General features: G+C 41.2%; 1 protein-coding gene across 4 annotated transcripts in view; it reads left to right on the top strand.

The window, feature by feature from the left end:
- The first annotated feature begins 475 nt into the window (after nt 1–475).
- The window catches only part of GRIA3 (glutamate ionotropic receptor AMPA type subunit 3), a 434868-nt gene continuing 409936 nt past the window's right edge, over nt 476–25407 (top strand). For 3 of the 4 annotated variants that reach the window (XM_024566694.4, XM_045200889.3, XM_045200888.3), the window contains exons 1-2: nt 558–843; nt 1993–2151. In XM_024566694.4, the coding sequence (XP_024422462.2) occupies nt 735–843; nt 1993–2151 (268 nt within the window). In that variant the 5' untranslated portion in view covers nt 558–734. Of the gene's footprint in view, nt 844–1992; nt 2152–25407 lie in introns of all 4 variants that reach the window. The other variant, XM_024566693.3, reaches the window with a different exon arrangement.

Raw genomic sequence — 25407 nt, 5'->3', positions numbered from 1 at the left:
AACGCCAGCGCCAAGGCTTTGCAGTCCGGGGCTGCAGTTTGCGGTAGAGCTAAGCGGCGTGCGGCTTTAATTCCACGTCAGATCAACTTTGATCGATATGCCCCTACCGGCCCAATTGGAAGATCCCAATTCACAGGCGATGAGCCTTTTCGCTGTTCCCTTCTTTTTTCCCCTCTTTAAACCCACCATCTTCTGGGGGAGAAAAGTCTCGGATTTTCTTTATAATTTCTTTCTTTCTCTCTCTCTTTTGTTTGTTTTTTGTTTTTTGGTAATTTGTCTTTTTTATTTTGTTCTGTGTTTTAGGTTCCCCCTTTCTCAGTGATAGGGAAAAAGATTGCTTTGCCTAACCGAGGTTGCAGCCAGTGAACCCGCCTTCTAGACTGGTGTGAGGACAGAAGTGAGGTGGGGGCGGGGAGGGGGTGTGAGAGAGCCTAAGAGCGAGAACAAGCAGAGAGACAGGGAGCGAGGGAGAAGGGGGAGAGAGAGAGAGAGAGAGAGAGAGAGAGAGAGAGAGAGAGAGAGAGAGAGAGAGAGACGGAGAGGACTGGAGAGGAGGGGAGAGAAGAGGAGGTGGAGGAGGAGGAGGAGGAGTGTAGGGTGGAAAGGAAGAGTGAGCAAGAGCAACTTGAAGGGAGGGGGTGTAAGAGCCAGCGAATTCTTTTCCTTTTTCTGTTATTATTTTGACGACTCCGGAGTTGCACCCGTGCTCTAGTCAGCTTCGTTTTAGGCGTAGCATGGCTAGGCAGAAGAAAATGGGGCAAAGCATGCTCCAGGCGGTCTTCTTTTTAGTCCTGGGGCTTTTGGGTCATTCTCACGGAGGATTCCCCAACACCATCAGCATAGGTAAGCGCGAGCGAGACAGCCTTTCCGGCCGGACTCTCTTGCACCCGAGACCACTGCCCTGGCATGACTACTGCGGCCGCGGGTCCCAGTCCTGCAATGCCTGGGGAAGGGACTGGAGATGGAGACCGGGCAGGAATCTCCACGATTTGAGCCCCCAGAAAGCTGATCAGTCTGGGGAGCACAAGAGGGGGTTCCTGGGGTTCCGGGAGAGTGGGCTGCCAGGTTTTCCGAGATGTGGGGAGCAGGGGAGGCATGCAGGAGGCTGGGAGGCTGCAAAGGGACAGAGTCACGGCTTTTCGGCTCGCTGCTCTGGACTTTGCCATGGCTTGTGTGCCTCCGCTGGAAGTTGTCCCATGGTGATGCCGTCGGTCTGGCCACGCCAGGATGGGTAATCCAGCCCCGGGTGCCAGGTCCCGTATCTGCAGTTCCCCTCAGACAGCCCAATGCTGGGGGAAACTGTAAATCTACTCTGGATGCCCCAGACCCGGGCAACAACCTGGGTCAGGGTGGGTGGTGGATGGGATAAGAGACGGGGGTGAGACAAGGAGCTGGGTGAGGAAGCGCGAAGTCACGCAGACCACGAATTCATGAATTGCCGCTGTGTCTGTCTGGAGCCCGGTTGTCGGACGCTGGGAGTTCTCTCAGCTTCTGTCTGTATTTACAAGTCGAGAAGTTAAAATTGTCATTATTGAACCAAACCCTGTATAGTCATGGTGCATGGAGGGTGGCTATGAAGAACAGGATTGAGCACCAGGGGAAATGTAATTGTTTTTCTTCCCAACCTTTCCCTTGGAACCAGGAAACATGAACAGGCTTGTGGAGATGTGCGCCGGGGAGAGGGGAGGCAATGGAGAGGAAGCTACTGCCTAAGAAACAGCCAAGTCCCATTCTTGGTTCCATCGTCCTACCCCAAAACAGCCTCTTCTCCCCCCTTTACCCTTTTCCCCTTCTCTCCAACCTCTCTTCCCCTTCACTCTAGAGGAAAACCAGGTTTCTTGGCCAAAACTGAGTTCACAAGAGTCTTGAAAGACACACGGGTTGAAAATCAATCGTGATCGCACCCCGTACCATTGAGGGGGATCTCATAGCTGCAGTGCTCTCAAATTTCTAACCCGACACAAGCCAAATCTCGGATCCCTTTGCTTATAGGTGGACTTTTCATGAGAAACACGGTACAGGAGCACAGCGCTTTCCGCTTTGCCGTGCAGTTATACAACACCAACCAGAACACCACCGAGAAGCCCTTCCATTTGAATTACCACGTAGATCACTTGGATTCCTCCAATAGTTTTTCTGTGACTAATGCTTGTAAGTAGATCTGCTTTTACTCCCTCTGGGACTTTGCGGACCTCACTTGCATTTTGTGGGGACTTGGGATCTGCATATGTTCTGGGGAGGGGTGAAGGAACGCCTTAGTAGATATTTTAGGGGCTCTAGTCAATCTAGGTTTCATGCAGCATAAACCAACTCGGAAGGGTCCTGCTGAGAGAGGGACTTCAGGCAGTGCAAAAACTCTGTCATGAATAATGTTTGATGCAAAAGTTTCATTTTCCTCCCTGCTAAACCGGCAATTCCTCCCCCACACGTTTTTTCTTTTCTTTTCTTTTTTTTTTTTTTTTTGACTAAAAAAGAGGAAAGAAAAAATAGCATGGTTGTTCAGGGAAATTTCTTCAGATGAGATTAAAAAAAGAAGCCTCTTGATTGAGTCAATTCAGGATGTACATTACTTGACTGTTAAATCTGGTGCTTGCCTGTAGAAATGAGCTGAATTTAACAATTGCTGAATAGATAAGAGCCAAATATGAGAAATTCTGCAAACAAGTGACCTTGAAGGACAGATCGGGCTTGGTTGCCTGGCCTCTTTCTGTCCTAGAATATCACCTTTCTTACCTAGAGAGCTCTGATAGCAACTGATAAGACTACAAACTGATTACAAGTGATGAACACTTGGCAAATTGAAGGGAAAGGAGAAGACAGTGCTCAGGTGACTATTTCAAAAGGTGCTTCTGTTTTGTCTCCCCTACTGTTGTTCACTCCCCTCATTGATAAGGACAACACAGTTTTTAACACTTAGAGCAAAAGGTGGAGGGGGGCTTGTAGCAGGCAAAAAATATCAAAAAGAAGGAATTTCATTAGCTACAAAGCCATTTCTGAAATATCTAGTTGTGCCATGGTGATTGTTCCTCTGGAAGGGGACATTGTGAGAAGTAAAACCAAGGGAACCCAAATGACAGCCTGTTGGACACAGGTTTTTCTTGAATGGAATGTTTTACATGACAGACTAATTTTTCATCTAAGCTTACTAAAAGTTTTCACAACAATGAGGCTGTTGATGGCATAAATATGTTTTGCTTTTATGGCTTCTGTAGTTTGGAATTTTTGTTTTCTGACTTCCATTCAAGAGAGAAGTTATATTTGTGTTCGGTTGTATGAAACTTTATATGTGACTGAATTCAAATTCTTCTGCCTCAAAGGACATGTGATTTTCAAAAACTGTTGAAAGAGTCTCCAAGGGCACCAGTTCCTTGCATTTTAAGACCTAGGTCAAGAGGATGGGGGTGAAGTACTTTGCAAGAAATGTGACAGTATTAGCTTTAAGAAAATTTTAGCTGAAGGTACAGATCCTTATATGAGCATGTTCTGAGATACTCTGTATTTGATATTCTTTGGCTTTCCAACATTGACAAAAATAGGAACTTATTAATTCTAGCTAAGTGTGAAAGTTACAAAATGTCTGTCTATACTTTGCATCTTATTTCAGTAATCCCAGCCTGTCTCTACATCACGTACAACACAAACTGATTCTTAATCCTGCAGCACTGTGGTCTTGTCAAGGAACTGAAGCTCAAAATGCAGCTTCCTAAGTATCAACAAGAACAGATTTAAAACCAAATACATGATACTTTTGGCATTTATTATTATTGATAATAAATAATATTTCAACTCACTCTAGAGCATTTCCTCTGATGAAGACTGGAATAAGAGTGTCAACGGACTTCTCAGAAATGATTGATTTCCAAGGTTTTTAGTTCTTTTTTTTATGTCAACTGAGATTGACACAAGCCAGCTCAGGGCCATTGGAACTTTTACTCAAGGAACAATCAGGAAATGATCATTGCCATGTGAAAAGCTCAGGTTTGAGAACGGGCTATAAGTCATCCATTTGATGCTGAGTTGCCTTAATGCGTTAACTCTTTGGTCAAGGAAAAGAAATTGGTCACCACCACCACCCCACACACACCCTAAATCCACAGCACTTGTGCTAACAAGCTTACAAGGCTGGGTTGTGGTTTCAGGCTTGAAAGCATTGGATAAGAGGTGTGGCTTACTAGGCAACAAGACAGACAAAACAAAGAGGTGGCCTTGCCCTTAGTTATGCCAAATACACACATATGCACACATTGACATACACAGGAGAAATATCCAGAAATCAGTGATGTGTCCCCAGCTGCCTGTTGCATTCTCAGTCTTTACAGCTCAGAAGACAGAGGGAGGAAAGCTTTCATCTTCTCTGGTCCCCAAAACAGTCTTCTCTGAATGTCACAATCATTGAATAGGGGCCAGATCTCAAAGCTGTCTCCCAGCAGCTGCTGCCTAGAAGCTTAGTATGAGAAAGATGACTAGTACAACCACAGTCTGATAGTCTCTGAATGCAGAAAACAATCATTTCACAGGGCCAGGAAAGCCCTAGAAGTGTATCTCATATCTTTCTGGGCCATGATTTTTCTTTTTCTTATGGAAGTGAAGATCACATATTTCAGGTGTCCACATACAATACTATATAGTTCAGTACTGGAGCCTGGCAGGTGATCCCGGGTTCCATTCTTCCAATTGATTGCACTATTTTGCAGAGAAAAGGACCCCTAGATCCTCTGGCCTGCCCCTCCTTGCAGACATAGGGAGAATTTGAGAAAATCCCAGTTAAGTCCAAATCTGGTCACCCACCTCTCCTATCTAATTCAATATGGAACAGGATGGAGAAAATTAAAACAATTTTCCCCTGTTCCCATTCAGAATTCTTAATTGCAGCTTCTTCTAGAACTGAAATTGATTTCTTCCCATGATATTTCCTGTGCCCTCAATTCTGAAACAGGCACACACTTTTGAGGGCATAGTTATATGGATAAACACATACTCAAAGAATAAACAAAGGGTAATGCCTTTTGTGTGTCCCTGCTCACTGCTCTCCCTCTGAATCCTCTTCTCCAATGTATTCTGAAGGTTTCCTTGCAAGGAATCCCAGGCATCAGTTATTTAAAGACTCTTCTTCACCAGCAATCTTTCTTTTTTTCACAACTCCTGAGAGGTTTGCTTAAGACAGACTCCAACTTCATTGTGTCTTAAGAGGCCAATAAAAGCCTCTCCGGTTTTGAAAGGTGGTTCATTTGGGATCTCAGCTCAGAGGTGAATTGAAGTTTATCAAAGAGACTTATCTGATTTGGAGCCCATGTTCCCATTTCATAGGGATTAATTGAGTTTGCTGAAATACTTTTCAATTTGGCAATACAATCCCAGAAAGAAAGATCGTGTGAATAATATGATTTCAGGATACATACACTCATATACACATGGACAGCCAAGCACATAAACTCAGTATACATAAAAAGAGATGTACACACATTATAAGTTATATGTCTGTTCTTTAAAAAAGACATATTTGATCATCCTAGGGCTTTGGAAGATGTGAAAACACCAAGGGACTGATGGGTCCCATTGGTGTGGCTTGGGTACCCTGATTCCTCAGGAAACGCTTCCAATTCCCTTGAAGTCCCCTTCTGTGTCTTGATGCTGTGCACTTGTAGTGCACTCCACACTACATCGCCCCAGCCTCTGCAGTGTCAGCTCATTAGCACACAGATCTCATATTCCCTCTCCGCACTGTCATTGCAAAAATTGCTGTTGTACACCTTTACAGCCAACAAATGTGCTTGTGGATTACGCACTGTTTGCAAGAAGCAAGGAAAAGGCAAATGTAACCTTAAAGGTTATTCACCACAGAATTGTGCTCTAAATGCATTGGCTTAAATAAAAATCTGTTGATGGAGGTGCAAGTAATAATGGGACTAAGAGTGGAACTTGGGAGTGCAGGCTCTAATGGAGCCCCGGGCAAAATCCCTTTTGCTGGCTAAATCTAACTCATCAGCTGCATATTTTTATTTTATTATTTTTTCTGAGCCATTTGAAATATACTCGCTAACTAAGAGCACACTACTTTTATAACTGAGCACATTTTGCTACCAGGTGTACTTAGCCAAGACAGGTTTCTGACTCTTGCTCACAGAGTCACAGTCTAATTATCTAATTATTCTAATTGTCAGGATCCATTTAACTGTTTAGGTCCATTAGAGAAGGAAATATCTCCCCTGATTCTATTCTCTGCTCTTTGGTGGGATTTGTTTTGTCTTCATGTTTGTCCTTTTCATGTAATCTTAGGAACCAGGGTGAAGATACACAGTATCAAAGAGATCACATACTAACCAACGTCTCTACTTCCCACCCCTACTCCCCCATCCTTGCGTCTTTGCTGCTCTCCCTCTCTCCTCTGTCTGCTGGCCAGGCTTCAATAAGCTCACTGGCTTAGCTCACTTCTCAGCCCCTCTGGCCAGCTGGCTTAGCCCAGTGAAGCAGGAAGAGGTCGCCTCAGTGGTATCAGTCAAAAATTTAAGTCATCTCACAAGGTTTACTATAGATTTTTTAAATCTACTTTTTATGTGGAGAGGAGGAGGACAGTGATACTGTTCATTTGGACCATAAAAATAGATGGCAATCAGCAGGTTGGAAAGGTGAGCTTCCAGCAAAGTGTATTACCTCCCCTACAAGGCAGCTTCCTGTTGATCTTCTAAGGGGGATGGAGGAGACAGGAAGGGTTTGAGGGGAAGGAACAAAGGAAACTATTTTGTTCTCCTTGCTTACTGCAAAATGAGCCATGTTTTGTTTTCTTAGCAATTTTAACTTTTTTCCTTAAAATAAAACTAATTTTCCACATCCCCTACTTCTACCTTCATCAGAGGTTGTTTTCTGTAATGCTGCATTTCCCTCCCTACCCCCAAGATTTAATGAGAATAATGAAGGCTGGTTGAGATTTTTATTATATGTTTTTGGCTCTTGATATATTTTTAAATTTCATTATTATGGATAGTTAGAAGTGATTGGCTGGCTTGATTTTAAGAGATTGCAAAACAAATGAAGTTGCCGAGGCGTTGTTATTAGTCTTCCTTTGTGGATAAGAGATTTATCATTTTTATACAATTGGTTAAAGGATTAAAAAGAAGCATGAGTTTTAAGAGAGGGCCAGAATTTTAGAACATAGAATTCATAACTTTGGGGGAGGGGAATAACATGATTATTCAGATGGTTTAACTTGAAACTTCTTAGATTGACACTGCATGTATATTTGATGAAGCTTTCATAAACTTTATATCTTTTCTGAAAATCAGGGAAATTATCTGTATACTTTACCTGGTTCATTTATAAAAGTCAAGCTTCGACTTTCTTCCTTTGTCTTTGATACTTTGGGTCTAAATTGATGAAATGTCTACAGGAGGGTGCAATTAAAACCCTAGGTGGGGGCAATGGGTAATCTTCAGCAGCCTTGGAGGTTGCAGTTGTCTAGACACAAAAGGAACTCCCTCCCTCTTTGGAAAATGTCTGGGCTCCAGGCTAAGAGCTACAAATAGTCTCAGCCTATGTGTGGGACTAGCCTTAACCTAGGGCAGCAATCCTGGAAAGGGGCCAGTACTTGGCGAAAGGTTAACATGAACAGACTTTGTCCTCTTCACACCGCTACCTCTCTTCTCTTGCCGTTATTTTCCCCTCCTGCTCTGTCTGTTCAGCTTATGCCTCTTTGCTGGCCTCTAACTGGCCCCTGATTCTGGCATCCCATCCACAATAAACTTATCTAGGGATTTTCCTACCCCTGACTTTTCTTGACCTAATGCTCCTTCTGCATCAGAATATCTTTGTTCCTGGTCCATCCTCCTCAGGGCATGCATTCTACTTTGAGGGTGATAGCTTTTTTTAAAAAAAATCTAATATAGGAATCTAGCTGAAAGTATGTGATAAAGGGGTTAATATATCTAACAAGGGAGTGTTTGCTCTGGAAACCCTAATGCCTTAATTTTAAAGAAAGATATTCAAATGGAGGTGTTTCTGGACATGATGCACAGAGTGAATGTTCACTTTATGCAAACCAAAGGTCAGATGACTATGGTCATGGAAGACTTTACAGGCCAAAGTTAAAACCTACCTGCATAGAGTAGGTTTGGTGTAAGTACACATAAGGTGTAGGGCAGGTGCACCTTCACCATGTTGAACTTAAAACCTTTGGGGTAATTTGGAAAGTAGCAAAAATTCATAGGGATTCATTTTTTAAGGAGGTAAATTTGTACAGCTTTTTGTATGTCAGTCATACCTCAATAACGTGACTTTCAAAGAGTGTAAACTTTTATATATATAAAGCAACAACAGGTTGTTGGAGAGTCTGAACGTGCCTATGTGGGCACAGGCAGGAGATTCACTAGCATGAAAAGAAGTCAGAGAAGGGGGGATATGTGGTAGGGAAGCTGAATCTCAGACTGAGTTTCTTTTCCCTGTGATGGCATGTGGAATGCAAAGATTATCAGGCAATATCCCCCTCACAGATTCTTAAAGGTAGCTCTGGAGGGACTTGGAAGCCTAGCCAAGTAGTGTTTTCTCCAACTCCCTCCATTCTGCCCTTGCCTTATCTCAAGTGTACACTTGGCTTCCTTCCCACTCGATGGAAATAACCAGGATACTCTCAGCTAGATTTCCATTTGAGCATTGGTCAAAGAAGTAAGTGTTTGCATCCCTCAGTCTGGACTTCCCGTCTCAGTTTCTAACAGCCACTGGCTTCTTTAGCAATTCTCCTCAACTGGGCAATCATTTGTACTTATTTGTAGGAATAGCAGGAGCAAGGATAAGGATGAGTAGAGGAAACATAGCTGGCAATGATCCCTTAACCCTATGGAAGACAAATCAGTCTAGATCAGCACTTCTCTACTTTTCATGTGTACATCAATCACTTAGGGATCTTGTTAAAATGAGAATTCTGATTTAATATATCTGTGAGGGGGTCCAAGAATTTGTATTACTACCAAGCTCCTGTATGATACCAGTGCTACTGGTACTCAAACCACACTTTGAATAAGTAGAGTTCAGAGCAGAGAGACTGTGATTACCAAAGAAAATGGCTTTCCCTGACAAGCTCTTAACCACCTTCTTGCTTCTCATAGAAGGTTCTGTAAGAGACATTTGGCTCATTCTGACTCAAGGATGTCTCTACCCTATTCCCAGCAATGTTTTTTCCCATCAGCCATGGCTGTAGGTGGCATAACTAGATGTCTGATGAGAGCATCTACTTAGAGGGTTTTTTTTAAGGATTAGAAATGATTTTTTTATAGGATTTGAAATAAAGACTGGAAGGCAGCCTGAGAGGGGAGGTACCTGGTGAATCAGGATGACAGTATCTTGGCTTCTTGCCATACCCCAAAGTGTCCCTCTTAGAAACAACCTGCCCAAGAGAGCTAAGGTTGGCATGCAGTTTCAACTGCCTTTCTAGTTTGCTTCTGTGGGTCAAGGCATGCCAGAAGGAGGCATATAGCATCTGTTCCCTCAGCTGTCTGTCTTCCCTTAAACAGGGTTTGAAACAAGAGGTACAACAAAACCCTAATTCTGTCTGGGTCTCTAAGAGCCCCTAAAATTGACTCCATTTTTAAGGCTGGTGCCAGACACTTCTTGTGAGGTAGAGGGGAGGGGAGAGAATATCAGTTCCCAACATATCTGAGCTGGGACTGTTCCAGGGAAGTCATTAAGAGCTTACACAGTGTCATATGAGGAATGCCAAATGGCAACTTATTACTCAAAATATTGCCCCCCATAAGTCTGCCATTAGTCTAAAATTCCACAAATTATTTTATTCATGTTACTACTGCATCAAAAGTCTGTGCTAAAATGCAAGAATGCTATCTGGAAGGGAATGAGTTAAAGTCTTATCAGCTATTAATATTTCCAGAAGAATTCTTCCACCAGATTACCACCTACTACCTTGCAGGATCCTCAGAGAAGGCTCCTTTCCAAGACAGGTGAGTGACCTAGAGCAAGACATCTGCCCAAGGCACTGTGGCACCCAATAGATGATGGGCATTCAGAGGGCACTGGGAGACTCCTGAAGATGAGGAAGAGGGCCTCAAATGCACTTCATTTATTTTGCAACATGTGACCTTCATGGATAAATTCTGGTGTTTATTGACTAAGATATTAGTTGCCTTTGACCCTTCAAATCAAACCTTCTTATGTAGCGGGTCTGTTGCCTCTAGTGGGCATGGTCATTTGCTACAATTGAATCTTAGCCTTTGGATTCCTGACAATTACTGTGGGATATTTTCAGAAGTAAAATAATTTTGTGATGGGGCTAGTGAGGATTTTTATAATTTAATCTTTATTATATGTTTCTCATTATGCTTTAGTCCCCTTATGTCCCCTTCCTCCCCCCCTCCAGCAATGTGGTGAGGATTTTTTAACCTTTAAAAAAATGTTGCAATCAAAAATAGTCCCCTTTCACCCTGGCTGGTGAAGCTCAGTGGATTGAGTGCCGGCCTGTGAACCAAAGGGTCACTGGTTCAATTCCCAGTCAGGGCACTTGCCTGGGTTGCAGGCCAGGTCCCCAGTAGGGGGAGCTCGAGATGCAACCACACACTGATGTTTCTCTCCCTCTCTTTCTCCTCCCCATCCCCTCTCTTTAAACATAAATAAATAAAGTCTTTTTTAAAAGTTTAAAAAAGTAGTCCCCTTTCAATTATCCATGACTGGCTGATCTACCTTGCCAATTATTCATTGCAACCATGGCCCTCCTCCTTGCAGCTCTCCAAAAAGGGATCAGAACCCAGCAATAGATGAGACAGAAAGGGGTCAGCCCCAGCTCACAGAAGAATAACTTAGTAGATATGGGTATGGATCTTTGTGGGTGAACACATTTGTAAATTTAAGGTACAAAGAACATTGACAGGCCCAGTCAGCCAGAACCTGTAACACATTCTCAAATATTCTTATATATCATAGCTGTTTCCAAAGCCAATTTTTGGTTAGTTTAAATGGTGTTTCTTGAATTGGACCACTTGCATCAGAATCACCCAAAACACTTATCAAACAATGAATTCCCACCTCACCCTCCATATGTATTATATCATATAATGAGAATAGGCCTTTCAAACAAGCTCTATGGGTAATTATAATGCACACTATTTGGGAATCACTAGTTTAATAAGCCTTGGTATTGCAAACAGAGATATATGGATTAACACTGAATATATGCTGAGAACCCACTAAGCACCAGGCATTGTACATGGTACTTTCACATGTGTTACTTCTGCAAGTAAGAAAGATGCTGTTGGCCCATGCAAACATTAGTGAGTTTGGCTGTCAGATTGGAAGTCCAAGACCTGGAAGAAATTAGACTAGTCTCAAGTCATAGTCTATGAGGTAAACAAAGCAAAAATGTTCTTTGAGATGGTAATTATAAATAAGGAAAATATTTTCACATTAACAATGCTTCTTCCCTTCTTTGTTTTTTAGCTAATAATTGCTCCTTAGCTATGCTATAAACCAGGTGGCATGGCAAATGCCAACCCATTTATTAAAAATAAATAAATGTATTGTAATCAGTTTATAAAGCATTCAGTAATGTAATCAGTTCCTGTGGCATTCATTGTGCCATTATTGCTATCAACAAATTTCAAACCAAGGGTGAAATAATAATAATACCATTCATTGAGTCCATACCACATGGAAGACACTCTACTAAGCATTTTGCATGCCTAATCTCATGGAATCATCACAACATCACTAGAAAAGAGGCACTCTCTTCCCCATTTTATGAAAAAAGAATCAGAGTTGACTCTCTCTCTCTCCTTCTCTCTCTCTCTCTCTCCTATATATATATATATATATATATATATATATATATATATACACACACACACATATACATATACATACACACACACACACATACATCTAGCTCAAGGTCACACAGCTGGCTAATTGGTGAAATGAGGATTTTACCTTTGACCTTCCTGCCTGGACTCAATTTTAACTTGGGTTGAAATAACAAATGATTACAGGACCCAGGTGAATCACATAAATGTGGAAATTGATCCAGGTATGGAGTGGCAGGGCCTGTGGCAATCTGGAGAGTCCATGTCCTTATCCAAAGACATTCACATTCAATTTTTTAAACCATTGTGGGACAAACAAAACATTTACAACAGAACTTGGGGTAGTGGTAGGTGGTAGGTGCAAGTTTCTGATCTCTAAACTATACTACCACCTCCTTCTAGCAGCTAAGTTACTGGTTGAGGGAACCTCAATTAACTGGTAGTTATAATTACTGGGAACAATAGAAAGAAAAGCTCTTCTTAGTCAAAACCCTATTTTGACTTTCTCTTCTTAGTTGGTCATCAAGGTATCTCATCATGGCAGAACCTTCTCTCCTTTGTACACATACTTATGGTCCTACATACATACATTGTATATTCAGTGGCCTTTCATGGTTGAATGGAAGCTCAATTCTAACTAACCTTCCCCCAGGCAATGCTGAGGCCTGCAGCAAGGTCAGAATGCTAGCTAGTACAGGGTCATTAAGGACAGCTCAGCAGGTCAGAAGCAGTAATTCTAGGGCACGCTATAGGGGAACCTGCTTAGATTCTGGTACACGCAAATCCCAGGCACACAACTGGGAAGCTGCTGGGTCAAGTAAGGCTTTGCCAACATTCACCCATGGTAGGAGCTTCCCATACACCCCCAAGAAAGAGGCTCACTAATGTGAGACTGGGATCCAAAATATATGAAGCTGTAAACTAACTTAAGGCAACTTGGTTATTCACAATCACTACATACGTTTGTTTGATATAAGTAGCCTGCCATACTTAGAGGGAGGGCTATAGGTCTTTTCCCCATAACCTCATTACCAGGTATTAAAGTAAACCTCAAACAAAATTCTGTGTCTCATTAAAATAATAGCAAGCGGGCATAAAATAATCAGACAGCCTGTTCTGTTGGCTCAGTCAAGTCCAGCTTCCTTTCCTTTTATGTACTCCAACAGCACCTAGCATGAAGTTACACTTGAGGAAGACAAAACAATATTCCAGTGGCAGGATGCAGCTAATTAAGAATCTATATTAGTGGCTGTCCACATGGTTATTTACAAGTTAAACCTAGGGGACCATTTCTAAGGAATAACACTATAGATCTTATTAGATACATATATCATCTTTCTAGTTTGGAAACACCTCTACCATATTTCTAGCCAATCCACATATGTTGAACACTACTGATTTCACCAATGAAAAATTGAATGTTAATTAACAAAGCCCTTGGTGTTCATTAGAGAGAAAGATACCAGAAGTGCTGGTAGAACTGCTTCTTGATTAGATTTTCTAATTGCTAGATAACCACTCCTGCAATGTGTAATTTCCAATAAGGGTAAATGACCATCCCAAGGTTACAGATTCAGACTAAATAACCCACATATATATGACACAATTAATGTTGAAGTCTTATAAATAACAGGAAATAACATTTGAAATATCATGTTTATTATGGCCTTGGGAAGCTGTAGGGGGATTAGGGGTCTAGTGAAATTAGCAATGAAGCAGGAATGAGGAGATCTGGGCTCCAGTCTCAACTCTGCCACCAACTGCCTAGATGGCCTTGGACATCTGTTGTCTGTTCTCTGGTTCTAGTTTTTATCATTTGTAAAATGGAGAGGTTCTTCTGGATGATGTCTGAGGAAGCTTCCATTTTGACATGTTATCATTAACTCTTGTCCAGTTCCTACTATCTCCTCTTCTAGTAAGAGTTTCACTTAATTTCTTACCAGGGAAAACTCATCCAAAATGAAGCCCCTCAAATTCTTTATATATATATATATATTTATAACACTTTATTTATTTTTTAAATTAATTAATTTATTTTTATTCAGTTACAATTGTCTGCATTTTCTCCCCTTCCCTCCACCCCACCCCAGCCAGTCCCTCCTCCCTCCCCCACCTCTACCCTCCCCCTTGATTTTGTCCTTGTGTCCTCTATAGTAGCTCCTATAGACCCCTCTCCCCACTATCCCCTCCCCACTCCCCTGTGGCTATTGTTACAATGTTCTTAATTTCAACAAATTCTTTTTCTACATCTAGAAATTTCTCTTCATATTCATCTATTTTCTTCCTTTATAAGATGAATGAAAATATTCAATCCTTGAAACCAGTTGAAAGTACTTTTTGCTCACATCTCAACTTTTCCACTTATTAGGTGTGAGATCTTAGAGCAAGTTATTTAAATTAATTGTGCATCAAATTTCCCAGTTATGAACTGGGGTATTAATAGTCCTTACCTCATAGGGTTGTTAAGAGTTTTAAATGAGATAATTCACAAATCCACATAAAATACTTAGAATGATGCCTGGCACATATTATTATTATCAACATAATCATTAGCTTAAAATCCTTTGAGCTTTTTGTCCTAAAAACAGAAACCTAGTTTGAGTTGAAAGTAAAATCTTTTGTCATTTTAGGAACCAAATTTCCTTTCTGAACAGCTGCCCTCTGAGCCTTTCTACAGGCTTAAGCTCTTCCCTAAACCCAAGATTATTTGTTCTGCCACAGAAGCCATCACAGCATTCCTTTAGATCACCAGCCCACCATCCTGACCTCCTACAACTTTCACTCATCCAAATTTGCTGACTCAGTTTGCCTCTTATAAGAGATAGCTACTCAGATACCCCATGGTCAAGGAACTCAGATGCATTTTTCTGTATGATTGAAGGACTACAGGTTCCAGGGAAGACCTAGAGTTTTCTTACCCATAACTGTCTTTGTCTCTAATTCCATCTGCTTCTTATCACAATGAGTCATCGTTTCTGCTCCTTTGTGAGAATCCATTATCTAAATTGTACACAAATAGTTCCTCTGACTTCCAAAAACCCCAGGAGGCACCCACATGTCTTGTGGTTCATTTGGGAAAAAAACACTTGGGCCAACCACCCAGGGGACTGGATCTACAGCCAAGGCCATAGAGCTTCTCTTAGAAATGGGGCTGCCACTGAGCAACACCAGCAAGGAAAAGCAGCTCAGGGCCTCCCTGGGGAATGCCCCTTCATTTCCTTACATACTATGGGGCCATTAGTGAGTGAGGTTTCTCCATGGGGCCAGAAGTCAAGACCCAGGGGGACTAGAAGAGAGGCATTCAATGCTACCCATTCTTCTCTAAAGCAGGTATTGTCCTGGCACATATACATTGAATATATCTTTCCCTGGTCCTTCCAACTTCCTGGTGACACTTAGCATGTGATAATTCTTTTAGCCTTTTTCCATCCAGATGATGACAGCTCAACAGAGACCCACTTCTGACACATCTCTGAGTCTAGCCAACCCTTTGACCCCTTTGACCTCCTGGTTCCAACTCTTACTGTCCCCAGTTCTTCTTTATACTGCCTGTAGATCTACAGAACATGAGGGAAAGAAAACAATGAGGGTAGTTGAGCTTTCTCCTGGGTAAAGAGACCTGGAGCTGCCTAGCTCTTTATACACTCACTCCTGGCTCTTGGGATTTTCACCTAACTGTCTGAAGCAAGGGGTTGCTGTTTGACCCTTGCCTAGTAGAAGACTGCTTCTTCTATTTTGTTTGGGACCTACCAGAGACAAAAGAATGGCTCCAAATTAGATAGCCTGCATTTGAAACTTGGCTCTTTGCCTTGCTATTCTAGGTATATGAACTTGAGCAAATTACTTAACTTCTTTAAGCTTTGTGTGAAATGAAGGTGAACATAATAGTAACTACCCTATAAATTTGTTGTGAAGAGTAAATGAAATTATCCATGTAAAATATTTACTATGACACCTAGCATATAGTAAATGTTCAATAAATGGTAGCTATTATTAACAGAGTGCTGGGCTGATTGGTAAGTGGAGAAGTGGAGTAGAACTAGTCAAAATCAAGCTGTAGAAACGATTCTTCCCATCTATGACCATCATTAAAGCTCTCCAAACTAATTTGTACTGTCCGTGAATGTGTAGCTGGAACAGGGTTAGATGGGGTCATGTTTGAATATACTCACAATGCTGTTTCATGCATAAGGGACTTGCTTTGGGGCAAAGCAAAGAAGAAATAAAAAATTGATTTGATGTCCCTCAAAGTCAGGGCATACACACTTGTAGGCTTAAGCATGCCATCATTGAGTGGAATTGTCTGGGACATGATCCCTTCTGACTTTTAATCTGAACTAGATGTGTCTGAAATAAAGAAACATGTATAGTAATATGAGAACCCTGGCACTTTCCTTGGCTTGAAGGAAAGAGCAACCTTTCTTCAAATGCAAAGTCTATTTTAATGTGGTTGAAAGTGGGAAAGTGGAAAAGTGGATCCTGGAATCTTCACTTAGATGTGGGAAAATGTGGTGCCAGTTGATCCCTCCCAGCCATGATTTTTCTGAGTTATTTTAATTAAGGGTGATGTGTGGATAGAAGTTTTAAGCTATCAGTTTGAGTGGATGAATTTTCTTCTTTTAATGTTGCTTGCCTAAGTAAGACCAAAAGTAGTGAAGGGAAGGCAATATGGAAAAGGTTAATAGATAAATTTTGCCAATGTAATTTTCCAGCATTTCAGTCCCCATTTCTCTCCAGAGCAAAGGTTAACTAGCTGATTCCACAAGTGCAGACTCACTAGAAAGGGTCCTGCTGAGGACTACTAAGCAATGCAGTCTTTTTTCCTACCCTCTCTCCTTTTGTATTCTGGAGATGATTTATCAGCATGCTGTCTACAGTAGGCCCAAACCTAAGTGAAGACCAAAAAAATGTTTCTTTTCATATCCCTTACTCTACCTGTATCACCTCTTCTTTTCATTTCCTATCCAAGGCCACTGCTATGTTGTCTCATTGGATCACTGATTTTTTCTCTCCAATGAGGAAGCAGGAACAGAGAGGCTAAGTGACTCACCCAAACTCTCACAGCTATTGGATGGCTGAGCTGAGATAATTATGTAGGTCTCCCAATTTTTGGCACTCTTGTAAGATGTCTTCCCAACATAATCTTGCTTCTTTTAATTTTCACTGCTATACCATGATGCTATATGTGAAAATAATGACAGTCCTGTCTTTTTAAAAAAATATGTAGCTGAGAGGAAGAATAAATCCAGAACAGGTGAATTAGCAATGTAGTAAAGCATGAGTTTTAAGGGCCATTGTTAATTATATCTTCCATTTAGTGCCCCCAATGTTAACCTGTATAACATTGAGCAAATGAGTAAAACAAAGTCTTGAAGTCTTAGTATAGATCACACTGTTGGAGATAGATCAAGTAGTTCTAGTCCAAATACCTCATATTTTAGATGAGGACAGTGAGGCCAAAAAAGAAGAGGTTTGCCAAAGGTGGTGCAGCTCCCTAGTGGCAGAAACAAGATGAGAACCTAGACTGCCAAATTCCTAGAGTGGGGTCTTTTCCACCATGTTTTGTAACTTTACCAGCACCATGTTGTACTGAAGCAGCATCACAGGTTTTATTACATTACCGCTGCTATCTTCTTTTCCTCTAATTGTTTCATGCATATAAATCATCTAGTCATATTACCCCAACTAGATTTTTTAAATGTAGGACATTTTTGATGCTTATAGAAGTTAAAATATAAAATTATTCATGCTGGTTGTTTAAAAACAACTTCAAAATATAGATAACAAAAAATTATCCAAGTGCAGTAAAAAAAATCACCAAAAATTGATTTTTACCATATGCACAGATTTGTATCCTGTTCTTTGAAAATTTGATTTTTTAATGTCTATAAATTATTATATCACATTTATAAATATTATTATATCATTTTATGACATATATGCCATGATTTTTATAACCATTACCCAATTTTATGCATTTAAGTGGATTCTCAAATCACTGAGCTTTACAATTATGCCTCAACCTCCTGTAATATTTGCATCCTAGCACAGGTCCAAACACACAGTAAATACTAATAAACGCTTGCTGACTTATTAATCTCCTTGGCTCTTGTGGAATGATCATTATTCCTCCACCAGATAGGACAACCAAAGTGAGAACTTGACCCTCTATCCTCTTGAAGGTACATATTATATGACTTAAGATAGGCAGTATAAAATGGTAGCTCTGCTCAGAAGCCAGACTCTCTGAGCTCAAATCTTGGACCCATCCCTTTCTAGTAGCATAGCCACAGGTGAGGAGTTTAAGCCCTCAAGCCTCAGTTATTCTGTCTGACAAATGGGGTAAGTGGTAGTGCTTACCTCATAAGGTTGTGGTAAAAATTAAGTGATAGAATATGTGGAAAGTGGTTGGTATATAGTGAGCACTCAACAAATATTAGTTGCCTTTATTAGTATAATATCTATTAAAGGAATAAAGCACCAGACTTGGAGTCAGAATACCTGAGTTCTTGTTCCATCTCAGCAATTATCTAGCCCTATGACCTCTGAATTATTTTAGTTGTCTAAGTCTCAATTTCATCATCTATAAAATGGTAATAGTAATACCTGAGCCATGAGCTTTACAAGGATTTTATGAAGATTAAATGAATGAATGAATGAATGTGAAGGTGCTTTGAAAACTATGAAGGCAAGTATGATTGTTAAGTATGTTAAGTTAGATATTATATGCTTGCCATGAACAGTGCTGGAGATGCAGAAGGTGTATGTACTAGGCTGAATGTACTGAGTCTAGAAAAATGTTTCAAATTTAAACCCTTGTATTGGAAATATAGACTGTTGTATACAGAAGGGACCTTAGAGATCAGATCATGTGGCCCAACATCTTAATGTTATAAGAACAGAGATTCAGAGGGTAGGCAGCTTGAACTCCATAGATCCAGTCACAGAAATAGGACTAGAACTCAGGTCTCCAGATGCCCTGAGTAAAGTCCTAAGGCAATCACTGCAGGGGAATAAACCCAGTTATTTGTGGAATCCATGTATGTAGGAACTGATTAGTTTGGGTTTTAATGCAAGGGCACACCAGGTATAGCATAGCTCTACTATATTTTTAAATGCCAACCTCATTCCAGTTAAGGGAGAGTAAGGGTTCAGGAAGGTGATGAGGTGGGGATGTCTTAGGGTTAGTGTCCTTAGAGTTGCCCAGTTTTCCAAGGGACATCTGCTGTCCCCAGAATGACTGCTGTAGCAGATGGCCTTTTTGTATTGTTAATATTTACCTTTGCCGTCAGTTTTCAGTTGTGTGTTTTTGGAAAACTCAGTAAAGAAGATGAAATTGCCAGTTGCTTGAAAATACAATTGCCAATTGTTTGAATGAAGTAAATTGATTACAGCCAGAGGACTTTTCATTTTACCCTGGCATGCATACAGCCTACATCAAGCAAGAGCTGCATTGCTGATGGCAGCTCAGATATCGCTGCATCCCCTGAATTATGTCCCTCCAGGTACTCAGTGAATATATGTGTTGGGTACTTTCATCTTTACACTATTTTAGTTGAGATGAGAGAACATAAACATTTCCATCTGACAACCTTTTCAAATTCAACACCGCAGAAGGTTATTTAAAAAGAAACAAGAAAGGAGTTTTTCAATATCAAGCTCCAAAGGTGACTAAAAATGCCATCCAAGATGGCAGCCCATTAAGAAATGTAGTGTGAAATGTGTTAATACGATAAGCCCAAATGAGGTCTCACTATTCTTAGCTCCAGAATTTTGGCTGCCTTCCCTAGCTGCCACTGTGGCCTGGACAGAGTCTATCAAGGTTCACCCCCCTACCCCAATCCTGCAGTGCCTCCCTTCCTCTCTTCAGCTGGAGGAGAACCCATTGCCAGAGGCAACTCACCCTCACCTTGTCCCCAATAGAGCTCTTGCAGAGAGGGCCTCCCTGCCTTCGTCAGGAAGCACAGAGGGGTTGTGAAGGGAAGAGAAAGCAGTTATATCTCTGTCATGCTGCAGAGATCACTGGCTGCTACACCTAAAATCTTCACCAGGTGAGGGCCAACCAAAATCAGGCCTCTTGTCTCAGGTGGCTATAGTCTGAAATCAGCAAGATGGATGGGTAGGTGAAACGATCTTTTCACCAAGCCCTATTATGCTAGAACAAGGGGTTCCCCTTGAAAGTTGTAAGGAACACATTTCAGGCAGGTCTACTTTAAACAGTGGGATGTAAACAGATGGAACCTCTTAGCGGAGAGCTGGAGCCATCAGAAAATATAAATACAGTCAGAGAAGATTCAATACATTTACACTGTTAGGGGACATCTTTAATCTCTGAGCTCAGAATCAGTGAGGACAACCAGATCCTCTGATAGCCTCAGTAAATGAGTCCTGAAAACATGGACTCAGAATTGTAATTTTGTGTTCCAATTAAGCTAGAAAAAAAAGAGGTGATATTTAGGGTTGGTTGGCTCAAATTGAGTTGCTAAAATCTCTGATTTGCTCAGAGTTAATTCTTCCACACATAGAAAAGAGGCAATATGTTACAGAAGAAAAAAAACCTTGCTCTCACCCTGCCACTACTAACCAGCTATGTGACTTAATGCACCTTTCTACACCTCACCTTTTCCCATTTGTAAAATAATGGCATTAGACTAGGTGACCCGAAAAGTCCTTTCTAGCTTCAAATGTTTAATTCAGGTTATATCACAAGGTTCTCTTGGAGATTTCGGGGGGGGGGGGCCAGCTGCATCTTTCCTTGCCCTCCCTTGCTCAGGAGCTTGGGGCTTTCAGTACATTCAGAAGATGCCCCAGACTTTACCAAGATATCTTATTCAAGACGAGCTTCCACAGCAGAGGCCCGTGCTCTGGAATTTATATCTCATGGCCTATTGCCCCACTCCCCAAACCCCCAACTGCCTTGTAAGGAGGCAAACTGGTTCTATAACAGGGTTTGGTTTTGTTCAGTGCAGTAGGCATGTTTGGGCTCCAAATATTAGAGGCAGTGTTGTGGGGGCTTTAAAGCCAGTGCTGACCTGGGTTAGAATACTGATTCTGCAACTTCCAGCTATGTGAGCTTCATCAAATGACCTAAACACTCAATGCTTCAGTTTTCTCATCTATGGAATAACAGTCACCATTCTGCCTCTTTCTAGAGTGATTGCCAATATTAAATGAGAGAATTCATGTCAAATGTTCAGCACAATGCTGGGCACATTGTAAATGATGCCACCAGTGGACATACATCTTCACTCTACTAAATAGATGTTGAAAATCAAAACCAGTAGATTGATCAGTCGAGTTAAAAATCAAGACTATAACTTTTAAGCAATGGAAAATTGTTCAGCTTCTTAGGTGTCTTGTGTTTTGGTCCCTATGATGGCATATTTATAATTTAATAGGGGCATTTTGGAAACCGAACAGGTCAACAAGAGAGTTATTTCTGTTGGTATTTTGGTTACCCTTCAAATCGTACTACTTAGATGAATGTTCCTTTCACCTCTCTGCAGAGCCAGCCTCACCTGTGAGAACCCCATAGGGCAGCTGACAGAGAGGGAGGATCGAAAGATGACTGACTCATTGGTGTGGCTTATCCACTCATAGTGCTGAACAATATGTCACCTTTCTAGTTTAAGGTGTAAAGTTAAACTGTGAGGTGAGAACAAGGCCAATAAAGTTGCCACTATCTCCTTCCTTCTTGGGTTCTCACTGAATGAATACGGTGGAGGAAGAATGAAGAGAGAGGCTCAGCCTGAGTGCGTGCAGCTGGAAGATGGCAGATGGAGCCCAAACTCATTTTAGAGACAGGAGGAATTGACCTTTGGAGGTAAAACAACAAGATGAAGCTGAAATGGTACAGCATCAAAGTTGATGAAATTGCAAGGAAAGTTAATAAAGGATCATTATTCTCTTCCTCAAGCCTTGTGTTCTGCTATGTGGGTGTGTTTGGGGATTGAGGGGAGGTGGGAAAAGATAGCATGGAGAATCAGCTTCTCTTAATGCAACTTCAGTTGACCGTTTTCAGGAGTGTTAACTTTGACCTGAAAACCCCATGGCTCATCTTACTCAGGTCACCTAAAGATAGTTTCTCTTCTTAGGCTTTTGTGAGTAAAAAGCCCTCATCTTTGGGGGAATGATCACAATAATTAATTGGGATACCTGTATGAACATAAGTAATGCCTTAAGAGTTTAATGGGTCAAGGAAGTAGAGATAGAGATCATTCCTAAAGGTATGTACCAGGCCCAATGTGAGGCAGTGGGAGAGAGATGGTGACTTGCACTGACTGGTGGCACTTTACTGGGATGTATGAATGAATAAAAGCTGTTGGAAAATCCACTACACAGTAAAGTAGGCAAGGCAAATATTATTATTATACTCACCTGACAGTTAACAAAACTGAGGCTCAGAGATGTTATGAGTTGTTCCCAGTAAGTGGCAGGGGTAGGAACTAACCCTGCCTCCTAATCTCATGTCTTTCCATTAACCATGCTGTCTTCATTTAACTAGCATTGTGAAAGGATGAGTTACTCCATCAAAGCTGGTTTTCCAGATAATTGAAGCACACATCTTTCAGCAGTGCAAATTTATTTTTATTTTAACCATTTTTGAAGAAAAACTTTCTACAATACATCCTACACCTCCAGGCTTATTATGCAGATGATACAGATTACCATGCTTTTAATCTTCTATTTTCATAACCTTCTATCTCTTCTTTCACTGTGAGGCTGACAACATTCAATACTTCCTAGGTTACTGAAGATAACATATTAAAAATCGGATGCTTCTAGAAGCAGGTATACTGAAATGTGACAATTGACTGTGAGGGAACAGCATGCAGAATTGCCAAATATAAAGGTCCAGTGGTCTGGGGCTACTGAGTACAGGGACAAATAGGCATGAGAGGGCAAATAACCTCCTGGACAACACAGCCAGCACTGGAACTGGGGTTCCCAGTAAATACCCGGATACATGTATAAAAACTATTCATACCCAGATACATGAATAGAATTGTTAATTCTATTGCATTGGTATACCATGGGGAAGAGATAAAGGTAGAGGTCATTCCAGCTGGGAGAGATATTTTTTCACTGTTATTTCACTGAATTGTCTCTTGACAGTGATTATAAAAGGCACACTTTAAGACAGTTTGTTACTGTCTTTAAATTCTTTACACACAATGCACACTCTTATTGTTTGCATCCTGGGCAGACCACTCCCACCACCCTTGCCTTGGCATGTCATTACTCTGTTGTGTTTAAAAAGGCAGTGAGGGGTTTTTCATTTTAGAAAGAATTTCACCTCAAATGGCTCAAGATCTGGTATGTCTAAAGGGGCAAATCTTTACTGATCTCAATAACATGTCACATGTGACTTGCATGGCAAATTAATGTGTGTTTAGCCTGTCAGTGTGCTTTCCTTGTGCCACTCATAATTTCAAAGAAAAAAAAACCCTACTAGCAAAGCCATCACAGATTGCCATCCTATTGGTCTGTTGCAAATACTTGGATCTTTTCAAGTTCCAATCAGAATGGGCTCTGCTTTGCTTTCTCCATCTCTGTCTTCTTTGACCCGGCAAAGTTTCCCATCTTTCATCCTGTCACTTAGCTAATGGTGTGTGTCCCTCTTGCATACATTCCAGAGTCACTGGCTTCTTTCGCTAGTGGAGTCGTCAGTGAGATGCTCGGCAGATGGCTCACTGGCTGCTGTTCTTGTCCTCTCACTGCAGCAATCTGTTGTTCTAAATCAAAATGTTAATGAAAAATAAAAGAAGGCAATGCCAATGTCTGTCTGATTTAAATTAATATAGAGTCATACCTTTTGAGGCAGGTTTTACTGGCTTGAGATTCTCATACAGGCTACCCATATTGTTTTTTTCTCTCTCTCTTGCTAATTAAAATTGAACACTTTCATTTATCTGAGTCTCTCTTGGTACCCCCAACCTGTTCTTTTTAATAATAGTAAAGGCCTAACAAACAGTTCATTTCAGTATTCCAGGGGATGACATCTCACCTGGCAGAACATAATTTTGAGAGATATTATATGTGATATCTAATTATAAACAGGCTTTGATTAGATGCTGTTTTCAATACTGGAATGACATGTTTACTAAATGCTTCGAGTGCAGCTCTAAGTTAGGCATGTAGTTATTGAGATCTCTTTCAATCCATTTGTTTTATAACTGCTGGCAAAATCATTGCTAATTTGCTACTCTATTTACAAGGGCCCTCCACTTTTTATGCACTCAGCATAATATTCATTTCTGCTGCAGCAACAGGACCACTCCCTTCTTTAGAAAAAAAAATGCATACCTGAAAAATTATCTATGCAAGACAGTTTTCAACTTCAATTTAGAGAAGAAGGGATCACTGATGTTAACATACCTGGTTGAGAACAAATCACCTCAATATTTTAATTTGCCAGAAATTCTAGGAACCAAAAGAAGGGAAGTTTGTTTTTAAAATTTTTTATTTATTTATTTTTAGAGAGAGGGGAAGGGAGGGAGAAAGAGAGGAAGAGAAACATTAATGTGTGATTGCCTCTCACGCGCCCCCTACTGGGCGCCCCCTACTAGAGACCTGGCCTGCAACCAAAGTATGTGCCCTGACTGGGGATAGAATTGGCGACCTTTTAGTTTGCAGGCTGTTACTCTATCCACTGAGCCACACCAGCCAGGGCAAGGAACTTTCAAACAACTGCAGAAAACCACAACTTCATGTATTCTTCCTACGACTCCTTTGGAGATACTGCTACAAATAGTATTGGAAATAAGAGCTAACAGAGTGCTTTCTATGTTCCAGGCAACCTTCTAAGTGATTTACATTTATTTACTCTTGCAATCATCAAAACAACTCTATGACTTAGATCTGTTTCACAGATGAGGAAGCTGAGGCATAGAGAGGTTAAGTATCTTGCCCAAGGCTACACGGTTAGTAAGTGACGTTGCTGGAGATGAACATAGTTAGCTTGGCCTCAGAGCCTTCACTTTTAACCACAACAATACCATGCTATACTGTGCTGGAAGAGCCACAAATTCCCATCTTCTTGGAAATAAGCTACTGTTTTCTTTCAGATCTGCAGGTTTTCTTTGCTCAAACTACTAGGCAAATTAGAATTAGGCATGTACTTCAGTGGGGTTTAATCCTTGCTAAATGCATGTGCTATTTGCATGTGTCACTTCCATTAAGACTGAGTCAGGCAAATCAAGCTGAGGCAGCAGGCAGGCAGGAGAAAAGCCTGGATTTTCAGGTAGGAGGTGGGGTGCTAGTCATTAGATCAATCATTTCAGCACTGTGAACTAGTCCACCAAACAGTCTTGACAATAACAGACCAAAAGCGGTAAAGTCCACAAAGCTCCCATCTGTACCAGTTGACCAGGTAGGGACTGTGCTAGGACACACCCTCCAGTCAACCTGCTTCAGGCTCAGTACTTCTCTCTACCTGTAGGCAGAACCACCACACAAACCAAACACCATTGATGTCCAGCCTTTCTCTTACTGCTCAGATGCCAGTTCAACTGGAAAGGAAATATGAATTGGTTCCCTTTAATTAAATACATGCATCTCAGGCCCAGGGATTTACTGGGGTATCAAATTGTTCAAAAGAACAAGCTCCCAT

The sequence above is a fragment of the Desmodus rotundus genome, chromosome X (assembly GCF_022682495.2).
Source record: "Desmodus rotundus isolate HL8 chromosome X, HLdesRot8A.1, whole genome shotgun sequence".
Lineage (NCBI taxonomy): Eukaryota > Metazoa > Chordata > Mammalia > Chiroptera > Phyllostomidae > Desmodus > Desmodus rotundus.
The sequence above is the reverse complement of the archived record's forward strand: the minus strand, read 5'-3'. Positions and strand labels throughout refer to the sequence as shown.